We start from the raw sequence: 17,759 nt of genomic DNA, 5'->3' as shown, positions 1-17,759 counted from the left end.
TGGGTTCTTAAGTGGAAGCAACAGTATTAGGCAATATGTGTGTTCTGTCTTAGTCACCTGGCGCAATATTGCAGAAACTTGACACCAGTGCAAGTGTCATTTTGCGTGGTTTTAGCGCTATGGCAAACATTGCAATAGTTCAAAAACATGTGCTTTCAATAGCCCTCATTAAGTGTTGGGTGGTAGGCCTTAAATGCAGAGGTAACATTAGTACCGCCGCATTTACGTGCTGGCCAGATCACGAATTGGGCGCTAAATGGGCTGTATACCTACACCATTTTCTGGAGGTGAAAATCCCATTTAGCACCCTGTTTTTGGCACAATTACTGCCGCCTGTTTTAGCGTTCAGTATTTGTGCCAAAAATGCCCTATTGGGTCAAATGGACCCAATGGGGATTGGGGACTTACTGTTAATGACCAAACCGTGATCCGGCAGCGCCGGACCGGTTGGCGCTAACGCTATTACACTTGGGAGGTATTACAGCCGGGATACGGCCCAACTCGTGATGACGACCTGTATCAGCACCATGGCAATCTTTGCCCTGGTGCAAAAAATAAATGCATTGACAGAATAGGTTTTTGCCTTAGTGTAAACTTTGCCTCGGTGCTAAAAGTGTGCAACATTGCACTTGCACCAGTGCAGCACTTCGGTAATCCGGCAACTGGGGTATTAATGTAAGAGGGTTGTTTCATGTGATCGTGCATAGTGTTTCTAAGCACCTGAGAGGCTTGTGCAGCTTTAATATGCCTTGTGTTTCCTATTGTCAATAGATTTAGAGATGGATACGAGGTATCCTTTGCAGCCTATCCTTATGCACCATTGCACTGCTCTCAGAGGCCTCCCCTCTTTATAGGAGTCACATTTGGTTGCCCACAGGCATAGCCCCTTCTTTCCTTAGGTGACATCTCCCCTGGGGCTGCTTTCCATCCTTGCCTCCCTTTTGCCGATTTTTCCCTCGCCCGATGATTTGGTTACCGCAATTCTGAGGCAACAACTAATTTGCACTAGCTCTTATGTACGGAATTCCCAGGGGTTTGTTTGCCTTTATATTGCACAGCATCTCCTGTATTTTAAGCCACATTGAACTCGTGTATCCTTTGCTATGTAATAGCCTGGCAACAGATATGGGTCTAATGGCGGCCACGATGTAACCACTCTGCCCCCTGTTTAATGTCTTCAGCAGCTATAGCAATTTGGCTTACTTGCTAGTGTAGCCGAAAGAATTGAGAGGATATTGAAATGGACCTTTTCTGTATATATCTTCTAAAGTAGACGTAGACCTTTGACAAGGTCCTTTTGTTCGATGAATTTAGTCTCAGTGGGGGGTTCCGGGTCTAGTCTACTATAGGTTTGCATGTTTTTTAGGTTTTAATAGCTTATCATTTCTGCAGGGTAGTAAATGTGGCAGCCATATGGTTTGTATCCATTCTATAACTGCCCAGGGTTTACAGGCGGTCCTAGATATACAAATAGTCCATTACTAGAAAGCACAATAACAGCACAGAGAAAAATCTCCAACCCTATGCATTGACATCACACAGCTGCCACATCTCACACATCTCACATCAGTGCTTTCAACGTTATGGAGAGGCCATGGACGTATTGTATTTATAGTGTGGTTTTAGATTTTTACACAGCCAATCCTTGGCTTTGTCATTTCTGAGAGTTGGCTTTCAGTCCCAGGTTATATCGCTTGAGTTTGCAAGGGACACCTTTAATAAACGCTCTCACCGTTTGCCTCCACACTTCAACGGCTTCCCAAGCACATCTCAGACCCATCACAAACTCATGTCTCCACTAATTTTAGTACTTCATTTGCAGGTACTAGAAAACCCATTACTGGAATATGCTTGTTACCTTAAGCTATCATATTTGACTCTCTCTATAGCCACATTCTGTCTGATCCACTACCTACTATTACAGATGCACCCCTAGTTATGAGTTATGCAATCACATTGCCTCCTTTTCAACCCCTTCATATTTTTCCCAATTTATGTAATTTCTTTACTTTTTTCACTTCTCTGTCCTCCTTACTTTTGCCCTAATCGTCTTTAACAGCCTTTAATTGTCGAACTAGCTCGATAGCGGCACTAGACACATTTCTCCTCAACGAATAAGTACTGTAAAACCACTAGAGTGTTGATTAGCAAAGTATCATAACATAACACAACACAACCAAACATACCATTGCTTCCCTTGACTGAGGCTTTCTCGGAGGCACAATCTGGTCAATTCATCTCCATTGTCAAGGTCCAAAGAGACCAACATCGTGGTGTTGGTGTAGACTTAAATACTACATTGGTTGCACATTTGCTAGTGTGCCACTGTGCTAGCTTTCCATCGTGCTTCCTGCTTTACCAATCTCGAATCAAGCATTTATTCTAGGAGATTTTAACTTGGGTTTCAACTATGCATTAGACTTAATTGTTCGGGAATGTCATTCCATCAAATGGTGTTGTCCCTGTTTCATGCTAAAGGCTGCCCTTAATTGGATACGTTCTTGGAAAATAACTCCTGATGATACCCTGTGTATTTCACTGAATTGGTCTGATCATAGAGCAGTCTTTTTTGGATTGGACTATGTTTCTCTCACAATAAAGGACTTGCAGCATGCCATGTCTAGTACATATAGAGACACACGATAACTAATACCTGATAGGCTCGCCCTCTTAATTGCAGTGCCCTCATCAATGAACGTTGTGATAGTCATTTCAGGTTATTGACTCAGTTATATAACTAAAACAACTCTTGGATCCTTGAATCAGCCGCCCCATTGAAAACTAACATAGTTAAAAACCCTGCTGTCCAGAAACCGTGGTACTCCAATGAATAGCACAATTTAAAAAGCAACATAAGTACTCTAGTGGGAAAATACAGACAAAATCACAGCAGCAGTGAGAAGTCCTCACATTATTCAGGCCCGCATACTAGAGAGCCATAGTGGAATCTTTAACAAAAAAGTATTTTAGTAATCCACCAACAATTCTTCAAGAACAATGTAATATGCTGAAACCGGTGGCCCACTTTGCACCACCCATAGGAGGACAGCTGTCCTCAACAGACTGGTACAAACAACTTCAACCTTTTTCCTTGATAAAATCGCCCGAATTCGTGAAGGCATTATCTCTCAAACTTGAAATGCTTTAGAAAAATATTCAAAGATATGGTGCCCCCTTTGGTTTTCAAATTGTATGTTCAGAGGATACAAAAGATGTTCAAATCTACCCTCTGTTCTGAGGACCCTTGTCTGTCTTCTGAAGTCAAATACGTGCTCATAAACTAGACCCACATATTTCTAAAATAGTCAATATCTTCTTCTTAGAAGTCTTTGTCTTTCAAATCATTATATCAGATTAGTATCTCCATATAGAAGGACCTAGCACAGATTGCACTGTACGTGCCAACTACAGGTCCATTGCTACTATGACAGTGTTGATGAATACTTTGTGTAAGATTGTCCCGTTTCAATCCCACATATAGGAATCAAGATTCTTGGAGACATCCAATCATGTTTCAGGCCAGGTAGAGTGTTGGGTGCCATTGCTCAACCTTAAAGGCAACACATTCCATACATTATATGTGGTGGCAGGAGGGATGTTAATGCTGGTGGATCTCTCAGCTGTGTTTGAAATGGATCATTCCATCTTGTTGGACAGGCATGGGGGTGAAGAAGCAAAAACAAATCTTACAGGAAAGTGGTTCAGTGCCTTGGTGAAAGATCTTCCTGGTTATGATGCTTTTGAATGCTTCCTCGCTGTGCCTTGGTTGAGTGCAAAGTTTCCCATTCATCATGCATGGCCCTATCACTGTACAGAATCTACATGAAACATCTACATGAGTTGCTGACACAAAAGGTTGTGTCATTTCAATACTATGCAGATGATACTCATATTGGTTTTGACTTGGCCGGATACCAAGCCAGATGCCTGGATCACATCCACTATATTTTTAGTCTTACAGAAATAGGAAACGATGGAAGCAATCTGGCTGAGCATTAATGCATTAAAAACTGAATGTATGTTGCTGGCCACTCCACACCTCCAGGAAAAGCAAATCTTTGGCCACATAAAAGCACATGAGATTGGTGGGAGTCATGTGTGAGTCCACACTTTCCATTGCACCTTATGTTAATACTTTAGTAAGTCCCACAGCTACTTCATAATGCTGCTATGCTACATTCATTGTTTTCTATCTGTGACAGAATGACATCTATCAAGGGTGTGAAAGCACTGTTATATTATTCGTGTTAATACATAAAACGATGCAGGCAATCCTGTTTCTGAAATGGAGGTCTGCTAATCTAAAGCCCCTTTTCTTAAAAATCCCCATGCCAAAAGCATAACAGATCCATGTACCCAAGCTGCACCAGTCTCCTGACACCTTCAGTCTTTCTCTCCAATGGCACAGTGCTGGCTGAAAGTTCAAGTGTACATCCCTGACAGCTGCTCAACACCAAGTCCCTGCAGACTGAGGTGGCATTTTAACTTCCACACCTCTGACCTAAAATGTAATAATTGTTGACGTATCAGTCTGGTGGCAGAGTAACCTCTAAGAATAGGTCATACCTGGTTATTAGTCGGTGGCTGAGAAGAGCACAGGATCATTAAAGCTACCACAGTTCGATATCATGCAAGTGTCGACCATGTGAGCCCAGGTTAGGGATGTCAAAGCAATGCATATTCATGGCTACCTTGGCTGTCTCCACTGCTCTGAGTGAGACAATAATCAGGATGTGGCCTTCCTTTGATTCCCCTGGAAGAATGATAATCCTTCCCATCAGGGCACAGGAGCTCTTGTCAGAAGATCTCCTCGTAGCCCTGCTTCAAAGTGGAATTCAAATAAGAAAGTCCAGACTCACTTTGGGAAGGAATGGAGTTAGAGTAGTTACAGTTGGATGGTGGACCTGCAAAGGAGTTTTGCCATCTTGTTTTTTTTCTTTTGAGGTTCATTTTCTTCCTGTCCCATCCATTTCCTGCAGCACAAGGCACTATGGATATGATCCAAGATGGAAAGCTTCACGTATTCCAGCAACAGGGATTGGACCATTTACAGCAGGCTTGCTTGGAGCCACTCCATGGTTGACTTTATAAGTACATGGTCTCTCACCCTTGCCTTGATTCTACTTTGGACATCAGGAAGAAGAAGAGGACACCTTTGGAGCACTATTTGGAATGCAGTTCATTAAAGAGATGAGTATAGAAGGCATCTAATGCAGAATGGAGCTCTGCTCCCTAACCACCCCCGAGGAACAGTGGGGTGTGCACTGCTGTGGACCGGGGCATGCCACTTTGTGAGCTGCACTGGAACCAGGCTCCTCACTGGAGTTGAAGGAACCCTTGTAGGTTGCATCACAACTCCCTGGACTGGGAGAGCAGAGCAAGAACTCCTCATCTTGTCCTATAGCCCCTAGATCGGGACTCACTGTGGCCAGGAAGCCCAAGAGAAGCTTGAATCCTGTTTAGCCACTTCAATCCTGTTTAGAACGCTTCAATCGTGTTCAATACTTTTCAAACCAACACAGAACCCGTGGAACTGCTTTTGGCACTCTCTTTAATTTACAAACACTTGCAGCACTGAGAGCCATCAAGCACCAGCTCGACTCATTGCCACAGAACATCTTGTGTGACCCACACCACAAACTAAAGCTTCGAAGGAGCAATTGACTTGAATGCTGATCGATCTGCTGGACATCACCTATCTCGTAGTCACGAATGCCGACTTGAACCAGCAGAAGCCATTGTCTGGTCGCCGATTGGACCATTATGTAAACCTTTGGCAGAGATCTACTCGCTGACTTGAATGGCAACTCAGACTTTGGGGGCCTGCACCTTTGAACGGATGCAACGCTAACCCCCAGTGGGATCACATTGACTCAAACCATCTTGACATCAGCTTGACAGCTGGTAAAGCACCAAAAAGGTTTGTTTGATGTTGACCGTCCTAAAGTCAAGCACATTGGTTCTATTAAGGGGCCCTGTCCGCCTGGTTCGCTTTCTGGGACCTTAGTGACCAGCTAGTGTAGTCAATACTAAATTTAAGAGCTGTGGGAATGCCATAGGTCATGACATGCAGAAGCAGCTGCACACACCCCATTCACTTTTCAGCAGTGTGTTGCTCCCTGCAAGATACACCCACACCTCCATAGAATTTAGATCTAGCACCTAATCAGTCTTACCTTCTGGTAAACGTGTGCCCGTCATGAACCTTGCCACAAACATGCATCCAGTCAATGCCAAAGACCTCATCGCATCATTAGGGGCCAATTACACACACACACAACTGTCACACTGTCAGAATAACGTGTGGTAATGCAGCCGCAAATCCTAGACAGCCCTTCTGCTTCCAGCAAGTCCTAAGTGCTTCGTGTGAAGACTTCAGTGAATGGTGATCGTCTGGGCCCAGAAATGTGCTGGCATTGGTGTGTCAAATAATAAATGCAGCTGCAGGCGGGCTTGGATTGCATCAGCCTTGGCTCCAGAGCTTGGAGGTTGAATGCTGAAATAGCGGGACACGGCGAGGACTCATGTTAAAAACGACGGTGTGCAGGATAGAGAACCGAGGGAACAAATCCACAGACATATTTCTTTTACAAGATGTTCTTATAGCCACAAAAAGAAGAAGAAACAAACGGTGCTCTTACATCCATGTTTAACTCCTACGGGATTTAATGGCTGTCTAGAGCACTGTGGAGCCCTTTAGCAAAGTGAATGGCACTTAAGCACTCATCTTAATGCTTGTCTCTTAAACAGTTTGTATTGAGTTGCTTTAGATACTAGGGGACTCATCTGGTTGAATCCGGAGCCCAGAGGATTGAGGCAAGTTCAACATTGCTTTCCTAATACTGCAATAAAAACCTATTTGAACTAGTGGGATAAAGGCCCTGTAGATGTTTGTAACATAATTTCGTACACTAACACAGCAAAGCATCAACCACCACCAGACCCCAAGCATTATCCGTGCCATCATACAGTTCAGGAAGGCTCTGAAGACCCTACACTTCAAAGACCATCTCTCCAATGTCTGATCACTCCACTTAACCCTACTTCTCCCCCTATAGAGCTCATTCCCTCCCCTGCTCCTTTTTCCATGCTAGCTCTTTTGCTACTCCCACACCCATGCTTGTAACTCCATGGGTGGGCCCCTATGTACAGGGCGGCATTGCTTCCCAGCTAGGTCTGCGCTTTGTTAATCCCATACACACTCATAGATACTCTTGGTTTGGTGGAAATGGAACCAGAATTAATTTTTGATCCTACTTCCAGCCAAGGGATCCGTAATGGTGAACATTGGTCGAGTTATTTCGGGACCTGGTGATGGATATATTGGTGGAACAGGCAGAGGATTGTAAAAGGTATCCTATTGTTTTCTCAGACAATTGTGGTCCGTCGGCTGCATTCCCAGAAGCCTGACTGACTAAACGTCACGCTGCATTGCGCGCCTCTCAGAGTATCTACTTTCCAGGTTAGCAGGATGCAGAGGCGTAGCCCGGATTTTCTAACAAGTGGGGCCTGATGAAAATGCAGTTGGCTACAACTCTGGCAGGATGGAGACCATCGGGGCAGGCATTCAGAGCTGTTGAAGGTAAGTAGTAGGGTCAGTGGGAGTGTGACGGCGGGGCTGCCCAGCAAGAGGAGGGTGCTAGGGGAACTCTGCTAAATGTACAGGGGAAGGAAGGGGTGAGCCAAAAGACCAACCTCGAGGGGTGCAACTTTCACAGTTCCCTCGCGCAAAGTCAGACGTATGTTTTCAGGTTTTTGACCTCGAACCATCTTCAGGTAGCCAATGGAGAAGAATCTCAGTAGATGTAATGGAGTTATCTCTGCTAGTTGAGTGCAAGTCGAATGGCAATATTTTAAAGTGGTGTTTGATGAATGAGACTCAGGTCTGCAGTACGTGACAGGAGATCCAATACCAAGCACGACTGGCACCTCTGGGTTGGGCAATAGGGTTAATAGTCCACTAACAGTTCTCCTCGAGCTGAGTAATAGCAGGACATTGAGGATGCTCTGCCAGGAATGTAACATGGGCCAGGAGTAAACAGGGACGTCATTTCACCAAAATGCCAGGGCTAGCGGAAGTGACATCACACAACCCTTGACCTCTGATGACATCACAGGAATTGATGTCATTTGACCCCACCCCGAAGAGATATAGCGGGAAGCAATGGAACATAACCTTTCACCCCTTGACAAAGCAGGAAGTGGAATCACATAGCATTGTTCCTAAGTACACTACGAAAAATATGGTTACGATATCACTATAATGTGTTGTACATTTCATACAAGAATGGATCACCATATGTATCATTAAGATCAGTGTGTATAGGCCCATGTTACCAAATTAATGTGAATGCAAGCAGACCTCCATGACCAAATGATAATGATAGCACTTACAGTGAAGTGCTTTATATAGAATAAATATACACCCAATATCAACCAACCTGGGTTGGTACTCATTCATCGACCTCAGAAGGATGAAAGGCTGAGTTGAGGTGTTTAAGAACAGACTAAATCAGTGACTCACCCCCTGAAGTGTGCCTGAAATAAACCTTTAATGAGTCTTGCAATTATTGTATAGAAATCCAGAAAGACACATTATTTGGTATTCATATTCTTTCTAATGTAGGGTCATTGTTAAAAGTGTTTGACTTGTGGCACCCCTGTTCTTTTTTTTGAACAGGCCTGAAAAAGAAAGCCAGCCACTCCAGAAGTAAAAAGCTGCATGGTGCTGGCCACAGCGCAGGAGCTTGCATTACAAAAAAAAAGATATATATATATTTTTTTTTGTAGGGGTAGCAAGGGAGACCACAGGGGTAGCAAGGGGGACCTCAGAGGTTGCAGTTGCGACCTCTAGCGACCCCTAAATGATGTCCCTGGGAGTAAACATAGTAGTGTAAGGAGTACAGCAAGAACAGAGCGGGCAGACCCGTGAAGACACGCGAGCAGCCATAGAGATATAGGCGGGGCACTGCATGAGGAATAAAGCCAAGAGAGCATCATGAGAAGAGCTGGAGAAACAGTGCAGGAAGAGTAGTACACAAGTCAAGTGTTCTGTATAACACCAAATTGTAGTGAGGCTCATAGAGTGAGGCAAAGCCAGAGAGACAGAGAGAAAAAGAGAGGGGGAGAGAGAGGGAGAGAGAATGCACAGCAGCATTAGATTGGCATTGATACGCCATGTACAGCTAGTCCCATGCATTTTAGTTTGGTGAACCTATATCTCATGTAAGTTACAGTTTTCTGAAAGGTCCCTGTTATCTCAGCATGTCTGTACAATTGTTATCACTATTCCCCAGTTCATTCGGCCTTACATTATTCTCCCCATTGATCTCACTCAGTGCTCTGGATTCAATTCTTTCTGATCGTAGACATAGACTCATTTATGCATCCCTCAATATTGGATGAAACTGAACTAAACCACACTAAGCTATATTTATCCAACAAATTCTAAGGGCTGAGATACACGTCAGCAGATGCTTGTGATCTACCTAGGTGGGCTTGGGTCGAAGTTTACTAATCCGAATGCTGTCATATTTTGCTTGGAATGTTACATGTTTGTGTAATTTTCTGACTTGGTGTGGGTGGTATTTGATTAATTCTCATCTTAAAGAGTTTGCAAAAATACAGACATTTGAGAGGACAAAATAGAGCGCCGGTGAGGCAATAGCGAAGATTCACTAGGAACGCTCTGCTGACATGGGAGCTCACTTGTTTATCATAAGGTATGTATCACTCTGAGCTCGTACGTGGTATTGTGTATTGTGCTCACGCAGCATACAGGTGCTGTTATAAATGAGAAGGTTTTCTCAAATATTCCAAATATTAAAACATTTTGCAACATTAGTTTTTTTTCAGATTTATGAAAAGAATGCAAAAGATGCTAAAAAGAAATAAAAAACAATTGTTGAAGCAATTTGAAAGTAATGGGACTGAAAAAGAAAGCAGGGGATTATTACCCCGAAACATTTGAAAAGGACATCTTCACCAATGGAAGCCTCAAACACGTCTAGGTCCCACATCTTGGCTATTTCACTTTGGAGTGTGTGCCTGTGCTTGCCTGACATATCTATGGTCTCTTTACTGGAATGCTCTTCCCACTCTGTCATGCTGTTCACACACCAATCTGACAGAGTGGAGGTCAGAACAAGTGAAAGGCCAGCAGTCGCTAGGCTGAAATGAAGTCTGCTGAGTTAGCAATTTGACATCAAAGTCCCACTAAGGTTTTCTCGTGGACTGTAAATGAGGCAGTTCACATGACTACTATTTTCCAGCATTGTTTCAGGGAGAAACATATATTCCAAAAAGTTTAAAAGCTTCAAAAAGCAGTTTGGTAGGGTGTATTCTCAGCCATGATAGACTATTGATCATTCCAATGTCCAATCAATGATTATTTACCAGCACTTTGGATACTCCTTTTTTTCTAGTCTTTTGCCTTAATCCACCTGTGGTCCATCACATAGTCCCGGGAGGATAGCTCAGGAGCAACGTGCTTGCCTTGGAAGCAAGACGACACAGAGATGCGCTTAGAAACTTCTGGGTATTAAGCGCGTTCTAAAGAACATATCATATCCTCCACATCATGAAAGAGGGTTATGGGGTTTATCATAAAATCCTTCCCGTACAATACTGATACCACCTATCATAGGGTATCAGACGTTCAAAGGCGCTGAGCCCCACTCAGTTCAGTTGTACCTGTTTTATGTTAACATCCAGAATGTTCTGCGGATATTCCATGTTCTCCATTGACCTGTTTTGGGGAAAACATGCATGCCTTTCATAGTCTTTCTGACAATTTCTGGCAACTATGGCAAAACAAAATTCAGAAACCTAACAGTACCTCAACAATCATTGCCATGGTGCATACATGCTGACAGGTTTACATGTGGTACTTCTACCAAAGACATTGCCCACCCCCCCCCCCCCCAAGAGCCACTGCTGTCCCATTGCACCAATTAGGCAAAACGACTTTGCACCACTGTTCCAATTGCACCAAATAGACCGTGGCAATTGCCAGCGGGCATGGCCTACAGCCGAGGCCGATATCCCCCTCATTATTAACTTATCAGATCCCACCGACCATGAGTGCTGTTCCTGTCACATCAAAGCTATTAAAGTAAATAGGCCACTGACCATTAACCCAAAACCCTTTTTTTCTGCCACCCTTCTTTCTGTGGTAGTTCCCCCTGGATGTTCCCATGGTAACATACCATGGTCAGCTGGATGCAGTCTTGTTTTATCACATTAATCATTCCCAGTAATCATTTCTGTGGTAATGAATTATTTGCTGATTACTACTGTAATGGGAAAACACTCAACAATTTGAATGTCTCCCCATCCCCATTGTTACTCTCCATATACAACCCTCCTCATTTCTTGGTCCCCATCCTGCCCTATAGACAATGACATTATTTTTTTGTCTATAGAGCAATGCTTTATAATATATAACATTTCACAGCAAAAGCCAGGCAGCTCTAAAGGATTCACATAACTGCACCTTATTAGGGATCATCAGTGCAGTATAGTGTGCACTTTTATGGTTGGAGTATTGGGGCATGTATGGTGGGTTTAGAAGGCTTGAAAAGGCTTGGGTTAAATAAAATGCTATTTATTAAATACCACTGCCCTATAGACAAAGAAATTTCCCTGGAGCAAAGGCGTGCTGTTTGAGCTCATTTGCAGACCCACAATGCATTGCCCATCCGATGCTAAACTAGAAATGAACTTAAAGTGATGGGTGCCAATTTTGCACTGTGCTGTGTGTGACTTGGCTTAAATTGTCAATTCCGGGTTGCCATGGCCGTCTTTTCCTTTGTTGGTGCACCATGTGTTTCACAAGTGTGTGTCTACAATAAAAGCCAAATGCAGGTGTCACCGGGACCATGTGATGGATACAGGTGTTGTAAGTTCTCTTGCTTAATTCAGTTAGGGTAGAATTGTGTTATTCACCTATGTTGAGGCAGGCACCTTACTAAATGCAATGAGCATACAAAGCTTGAATCCAGACAGAACTTAGACGTGCATTAGATCTTTCAAATATTTCTATATATAGTGGACAATTTCCAGCCCTGACGCTTTTTAGATTTGTGACCTTTTTTCTCTGATTGCATTGCATTAACAGGTTCTTCAATGGACTAACACCACAGCGGGCAGGCCTTCAGTTGCCAAAGGCTATGTGCAGGTATTACTACCTCAGTCACACCAACACCAGCATCAGAATTAGTGGAGGACATCTTTTTCTATCAGATGTGGTGAACTATTGAATCTCACCATAATCTGCCTGACCTGCGGCCAGGGGAGCACTACTGAGGATGACAGCATAGAGCCTAAACAGGCCTTACAGCTGCTCTTCTCGACTATGAGCCCTTTCATTCATTGATTCAATATTGTCCTTACCCCTTCACCAGCACCAGTCCAAATAGCCTGTATTCAGCCGCTGTTCTGTACAATCCAATCCATCTGATTCGTGTGTATTTTAAGCAATGTTCTTTCTGCTGAGTGTTCTTCTCAAGCATTCTTCATTTATGTTATTCTGTCCCCAGCGCAGCTAAAGTCTGGAAACGTTTAAAGCGGCTCTGTGTCAGCTCCACCCGACACCTTTATGCGACCAAATCCTGGATATGACATCAGGGCCAGTATGTATTGAGGTGCCGTGCCACTTGAGCTCAGTTCCGCTGAAGGATTGTGGAACCAAAAAGGTGTACAAGATATCCGACAAGCGGTGCAGGTTGGGCGGGAAAGGAGGAATCCGAGGGGAGGAAAATCCATCAAAAATAACATTACTAAGAGGTAATTGTTTTCTAATGCATTCCTTCCTCCCACAGATTCTTTATCTATGATAAACTCCAATAGAAGAATGTAGATCTGTAGGAGAGAAGGGAGCACGGGCACCAGCTAACAATAAGGCTCTGGAGGTCCAGTCTACCAAAAACCAGCATCCTGCCCTGATTGGGAAACCACTACAGTAATGTTTGGCAAACATGTGCAGTGAGGACTACATAGTTGCCTGGAAAATGTCCAGATCTGGGACTCCACTCTGAAGGGCAGAGGTGGCAACCAGCCCTATGGTCGAATGAGCTGGCACATCTCTCCAGCCAGATCATAGGATTTTACAACGCAGAGAATGATCCACAGTGACAGGGTCTGTTGGGTCAAAGCCCTGCCAGAATGACCACCAGAGTAACCAATGAAATGCTGGTCACATTTCCTAGCCGCGCTCGTCCAAGACACTCCTACACTGGGTCCAGCTGATCGAACCGTTCCTCTGCCTTGGAAGAGTGAGGCAGAGGAAAAAACACAGGAAGATGGATATCTTGAGAGAGATGAAAATCTGAGACCACCTTTGGAATGCTTAATCAAAATAACTGGCTAGTCCTATCCATTCTGGAAATGTGTCTTTCTTTTTTCAGATGCTATACATGCTTGTAATCATAAGATTTATTGCTGCTGTGACTATATTGTCATGCGTGCTGGTTCATAAAACCTCTAGATATAAAAAAATATTATGCACAGAACATTCCCTGCATTTAAAGTGATCAGACCCTTTTTTAATGCATTGGAAACAATTTTGCTCTAAATACATAGGGTCATCCTCCCATCGGCACCTATTAGTCTGCCATTTTTCATTCTCTCACTGGTGTTATCACTGTTTGCCTTGGAGTGTGTAGTCCACATCTCTATGCTACCTTCCCATTACTGTATCATTTCTATCTAAGAGCAATAACCTCCAAATCTCAAAGCAACAGCCAATAAAAACCTCCAAATCTCAAGAAACTGCCAAAAATGTACTTAATCACTTATCAAATCTGCCCTCGTGTTTCAACGTGGTCTTTGCAGTTTCAGCCCTAACACATAGAAACCACCCCAATCTAAATTCTCTTTAAGTCCATGCAGCCTTAAATGGTCATACAATGTTAGAGGAACAAGCAAAATAGTAACTAGAGCCTTTCCATCATTCAAGCTCGGGTTATCCCCGAGCACCTATTATAATTCATGGGCCCTGAAAGGGAATAAGTGCACCATTCTATATAGTTACAAATATTTGGCAATACAGTATTTGTGCGTGGTTGCAGCAGGTGCACTGCTGGGCAGAGTTTTTCTATGCGTTGTGGCATCACAGCCTAACGGGCTGCTACATCCGGGCCACAGCTTTCTTAATGTCCACTGTCTGAGATCCGCATTGCGAGCAGCAAGTAATACTGTGAGGGCTAAAGCAAATGATACTGTAATACTGTAATACACCTCCCTGCATAGCCGATAACCTTGTGATCTTTGGTTTTGGTAATATACAGTTGCAAAGCAAAAGCCTGTTTCTAGCGCTGCAACTCTTGTGCCATTGCATGCCCCTGTTGATGACACTGACTGCCTGCATACAAGGAGAACAGTATTTAACTCTCACTAACCTGCTATAGACTTCGTGCTTTCAATCACAATAATTCTGACTCCAACCAAACTCCCATATCCCCTCATGTCTATGTAGCACATTCAACACCCATCTACACCCAACAGAGGCATGTGCCCTTCTACCACAGAACAAGCACTGTGACATGCATATTCACCGTAACAATGAATTAGCATTTCTGCTCATGTAACATGCACTGCCCTATCTCATCAACGTCTCTTCCAGAACACATGCTGACCACAGCACGTATGCACCTTGACACATGTGAGTCTTATTAGCTGAACCATTCGTCTGCATATGTAAAGCTCATTGTCTTCTGGTAAAGGGTTGATTGCTCTGGTCTGATGGAATGGTCTTGAAAGGCAAGGCCAGGTGACTGGCTAGGGAGAGATCATCGGTTTGTTCCTTTCTTGCGAGTGTCTAACATGATGGCAAGAGCCTCTGGAGTCTACCGCTGTGGGAAGGATTCCTTAATGCGATGGGTGACATGGCGGTGGAATGACTCCCCTCCTCCACAATCAGTGGCTCTCTTTTTTGAGACGCTGCTCTGGTAAGTTGCTTCTCTCCTCTTACACCTGGCCTAGAGCTCTGGTAATTATGCTGTTGAAAATGTTTCTGCTTTTTACCCTTCCTACGTTCCTTCTCCTTCTCGTGTTTGTTACCTCTCTTCAATATGGATGCACTTGTAAAGCTTGTTTGTAGTTTTTTCTCTCGCTGAAGGATGATCCCTCTTCGCCTCTCATCTCCTCCCTTCTTCTCCACATTAACAGTTTTTTCCTGTACGTGCTGATCCATTAGGAACACACAGAATGCTGCAGTTTGAGCCAATATTAGGTCTGACAGTTCAAAGGTGGGTTGAGGTTATGATCCTGCTTGTTCATAAGATCCTACTTATGACCAATTACCCATATATGAAGCACTTGATCCATCATAACTCTTATGCACACCCCTTTTCTGGACCGGCAAACGGCAAGTCTACCAGTAGGGGCAGTGAACTACCGCCAGCCCTAACCTGCCGGTAGTTCAAGCCCCTACCGGCAGATTTTTTACTGAAGCACCACACTTCAAGGATCCCATTCCTGTGGAGTCCGATGGAATGGCAACGTACAGTTCCTCCGCCGCCCAGAATATCCCAGTATTACCGGGATAACAGGCAGTGGAACCGGTAAGCAGAGGTTGCCGGCGGCCTACCAGCAACTTTAAAATGAGGGAGGAAGTGCTACATTAGCGGTAACTAAAATCACATAGTACAATAACAGAAGTAATATATTTATTGGCGACACACCTGTGTTTATAATACCTGGTATACTGTAGCTTTAAGAGTAGCAACATGAAGGACCACGTGATTGGCCAATATTAATATTTGGACTCTGTGCAAGTTCTCAAAGCAGTCTCACTTTTTGCCATTTGGAAATATCATATTGCTATTTTCCTTCAGATGTAAGGTTAACTGGGGCAGAACTTCAGAATAATGGGGTAGCCAGGTACAATTAGGCACAAAGTGTATACCATTAGGCCGGAAGAACCTTTTCAGAACTAACATTTACACAGGAGAGGAACTAAACTATTACTTTATTCTTATCCTTATTAATAAAGGTATTTAATGTGCATGTGTATATTGCACACATTTTAATATACAGATATATGGATAAATGTAGGTGTGTATACATAAGCTCTATTTTTAAGGTCTGAGTACCCTACACGGCTGACCGCAGTAGCTCATCACATTGAACCCACTAGGACAGTTCTTACTGAAACAAGGAACGATTGAACCCACAATGTAGGCTCCCGCGACACTCACAATAGCATTGAGGGCAGCTCCCTTATGAGGAGGATTGTGCAGCGCTCCATTGCTTCCCAGCTAGGTTTGCACCTGATCAATCCCACACATACCCTGGCAACCCTGGCACTCTAGCTTTGCATAGACTTACCCGATGTGCAGGCTCCCTTCTGCATTTGTAGGATGGCGGGAAGCCCCTGCTGTAGTGCTTTGCGGCTCTCCACCTTCATCTGGCACACGTTGTCATAGGTGCGGCCATTGCTGGCGCACACCTGCGATGGATACTTGCACTGGCACACACCTTTGGGCGTACGCTTCCCTGACGGGTACTTGCACTCCAGGCTGTCTCCGCATGGTGGATCTTCCTTCCTGCCGCAGGCCTCGCCCTCGCCAGCGGCACAAATCAGGCAGCAATTACAACGGTCGGGCACGTAACCGCTGGGGCAGCTGGGGCTGGGGCATTTGGAGACATCACATCGAGCGGAGCACTTGCTGTGGCCTATGGGCTCGGCGCCACCCTGGCCGGAGATTACCGCCAAAATTAGCCAGAAAAGCATTGAGGAACGGGCCACCTCCCTCAGTGCCATTTCATAAAGGCTAATAAATAATAAAGAAATACGACAAAAAAAGTACAAAAGAATTTGCAGTTTTGGTCAAATGGTTGCTTGGAAGAAGAAATATGCCAGTCTTTAAACCTTTTGTTTTCTTCAAGTCTCTTCTTTACAAAGACTTTTTGATGAAAAATACAAGCATTAAGTTATCCAGCTGAAAAACAATTGGGAACAGTCTTCACGCCGTATTCCCTATAGGACTGTTTGAAGTTGCAAGCGGAGTTCAAGCCAAACCAAAGACTAAAACAACTGTCAAGAAAGCTCTTCAGGAAAATAGAATATAGGCTCCAGAAACTTAAACCCTCTGTTGCTTTAGTTTGCCATACCGCAGGATTAATTATGCAGGCACAGCTGTAAACCTATTGCAGCGAGGAAAAGAGAACGCGGATGCATAAAACCGCGGAGCCCTCTAAAGTTTCAAGCGAGCGAGCGCGCTGCAAACGTCGACGGTGACTGAAGCGCGGGAGAAGTGAGGAGGAGTGACGAGGGCACGGCAGGCTAGCCACGACAGTTATACTGTGCCTGCTCTGTCTGCCTCCCCTGACTCATGGCAAGGCTTGTCTAGCAGTGAGTTCAGGGCCGGAGCCCCAGGCACCACTGGCCCCTCTCCAATCCCAGCCCACCGAGGGCTGGAACGCACTCGCGTCCACCTCCCCTGACTCTCACCCTTATCTGGAGGCCAGGCCGAGCCTTCGTGAAAACACGTAAAACGCCTGACTGGCCGCTTTAGTCAACTGTGAAAATGCCAAACGCCGTTCCCAGCCATGTCTCAGTTCTTAATTTTTAAAAAAAGTGCACGAGGAAAAATATACAATCTTTCCCACGCACCAACTTAGTGTATACAAACACTCACTACGTCGCGTATTGGCCACTGTTATAACACTTTCAACCCTTTGTGGCAGCATTCACATTCCAGCTGCCGGCACAGATGTGAATCGGTGTTATTGCAACAACAGAAACTCAGACATGT

General features: G+C 44.3%; 1 protein-coding gene across 1 annotated transcript in view; it reads right to left on the bottom strand.

Moving 5' to 3' along the window:
• The window catches only part of HTRA3 (HtrA serine peptidase 3), a 403,425-nt gene extending 386,011 nt beyond the window's left edge, over positions 1–17,414 (bottom strand). Inside the window, exon 1 of the mRNA XM_069632026.1 lies at positions 16,330–17,414. Within this exon, the coding sequence (XP_069488127.1) occupies positions 16,330–16,765 (436 nt within the window). The 5' untranslated portion in view covers positions 16,766–17,414. The remainder of the gene's footprint in view (positions 1–16,329) is intronic.
• Positions 17,415–17,759: the final 345 nt, after the last annotated feature.

This window comes from Ambystoma mexicanum, chromosome 6q, assembly GCF_040938575.1.
Source record: "Ambystoma mexicanum isolate Mex_15411 chromosome 6q, UKY_AmexF1_1, whole genome shotgun sequence".
Taxonomy (NCBI): Eukaryota; Metazoa; Chordata; class Amphibia; order Caudata; family Ambystomatidae; genus Ambystoma; species Ambystoma mexicanum.
Note: the sequence above shows the minus strand (reverse complement) of the source record. Positions and strands in the feature narration are given on the sequence as shown.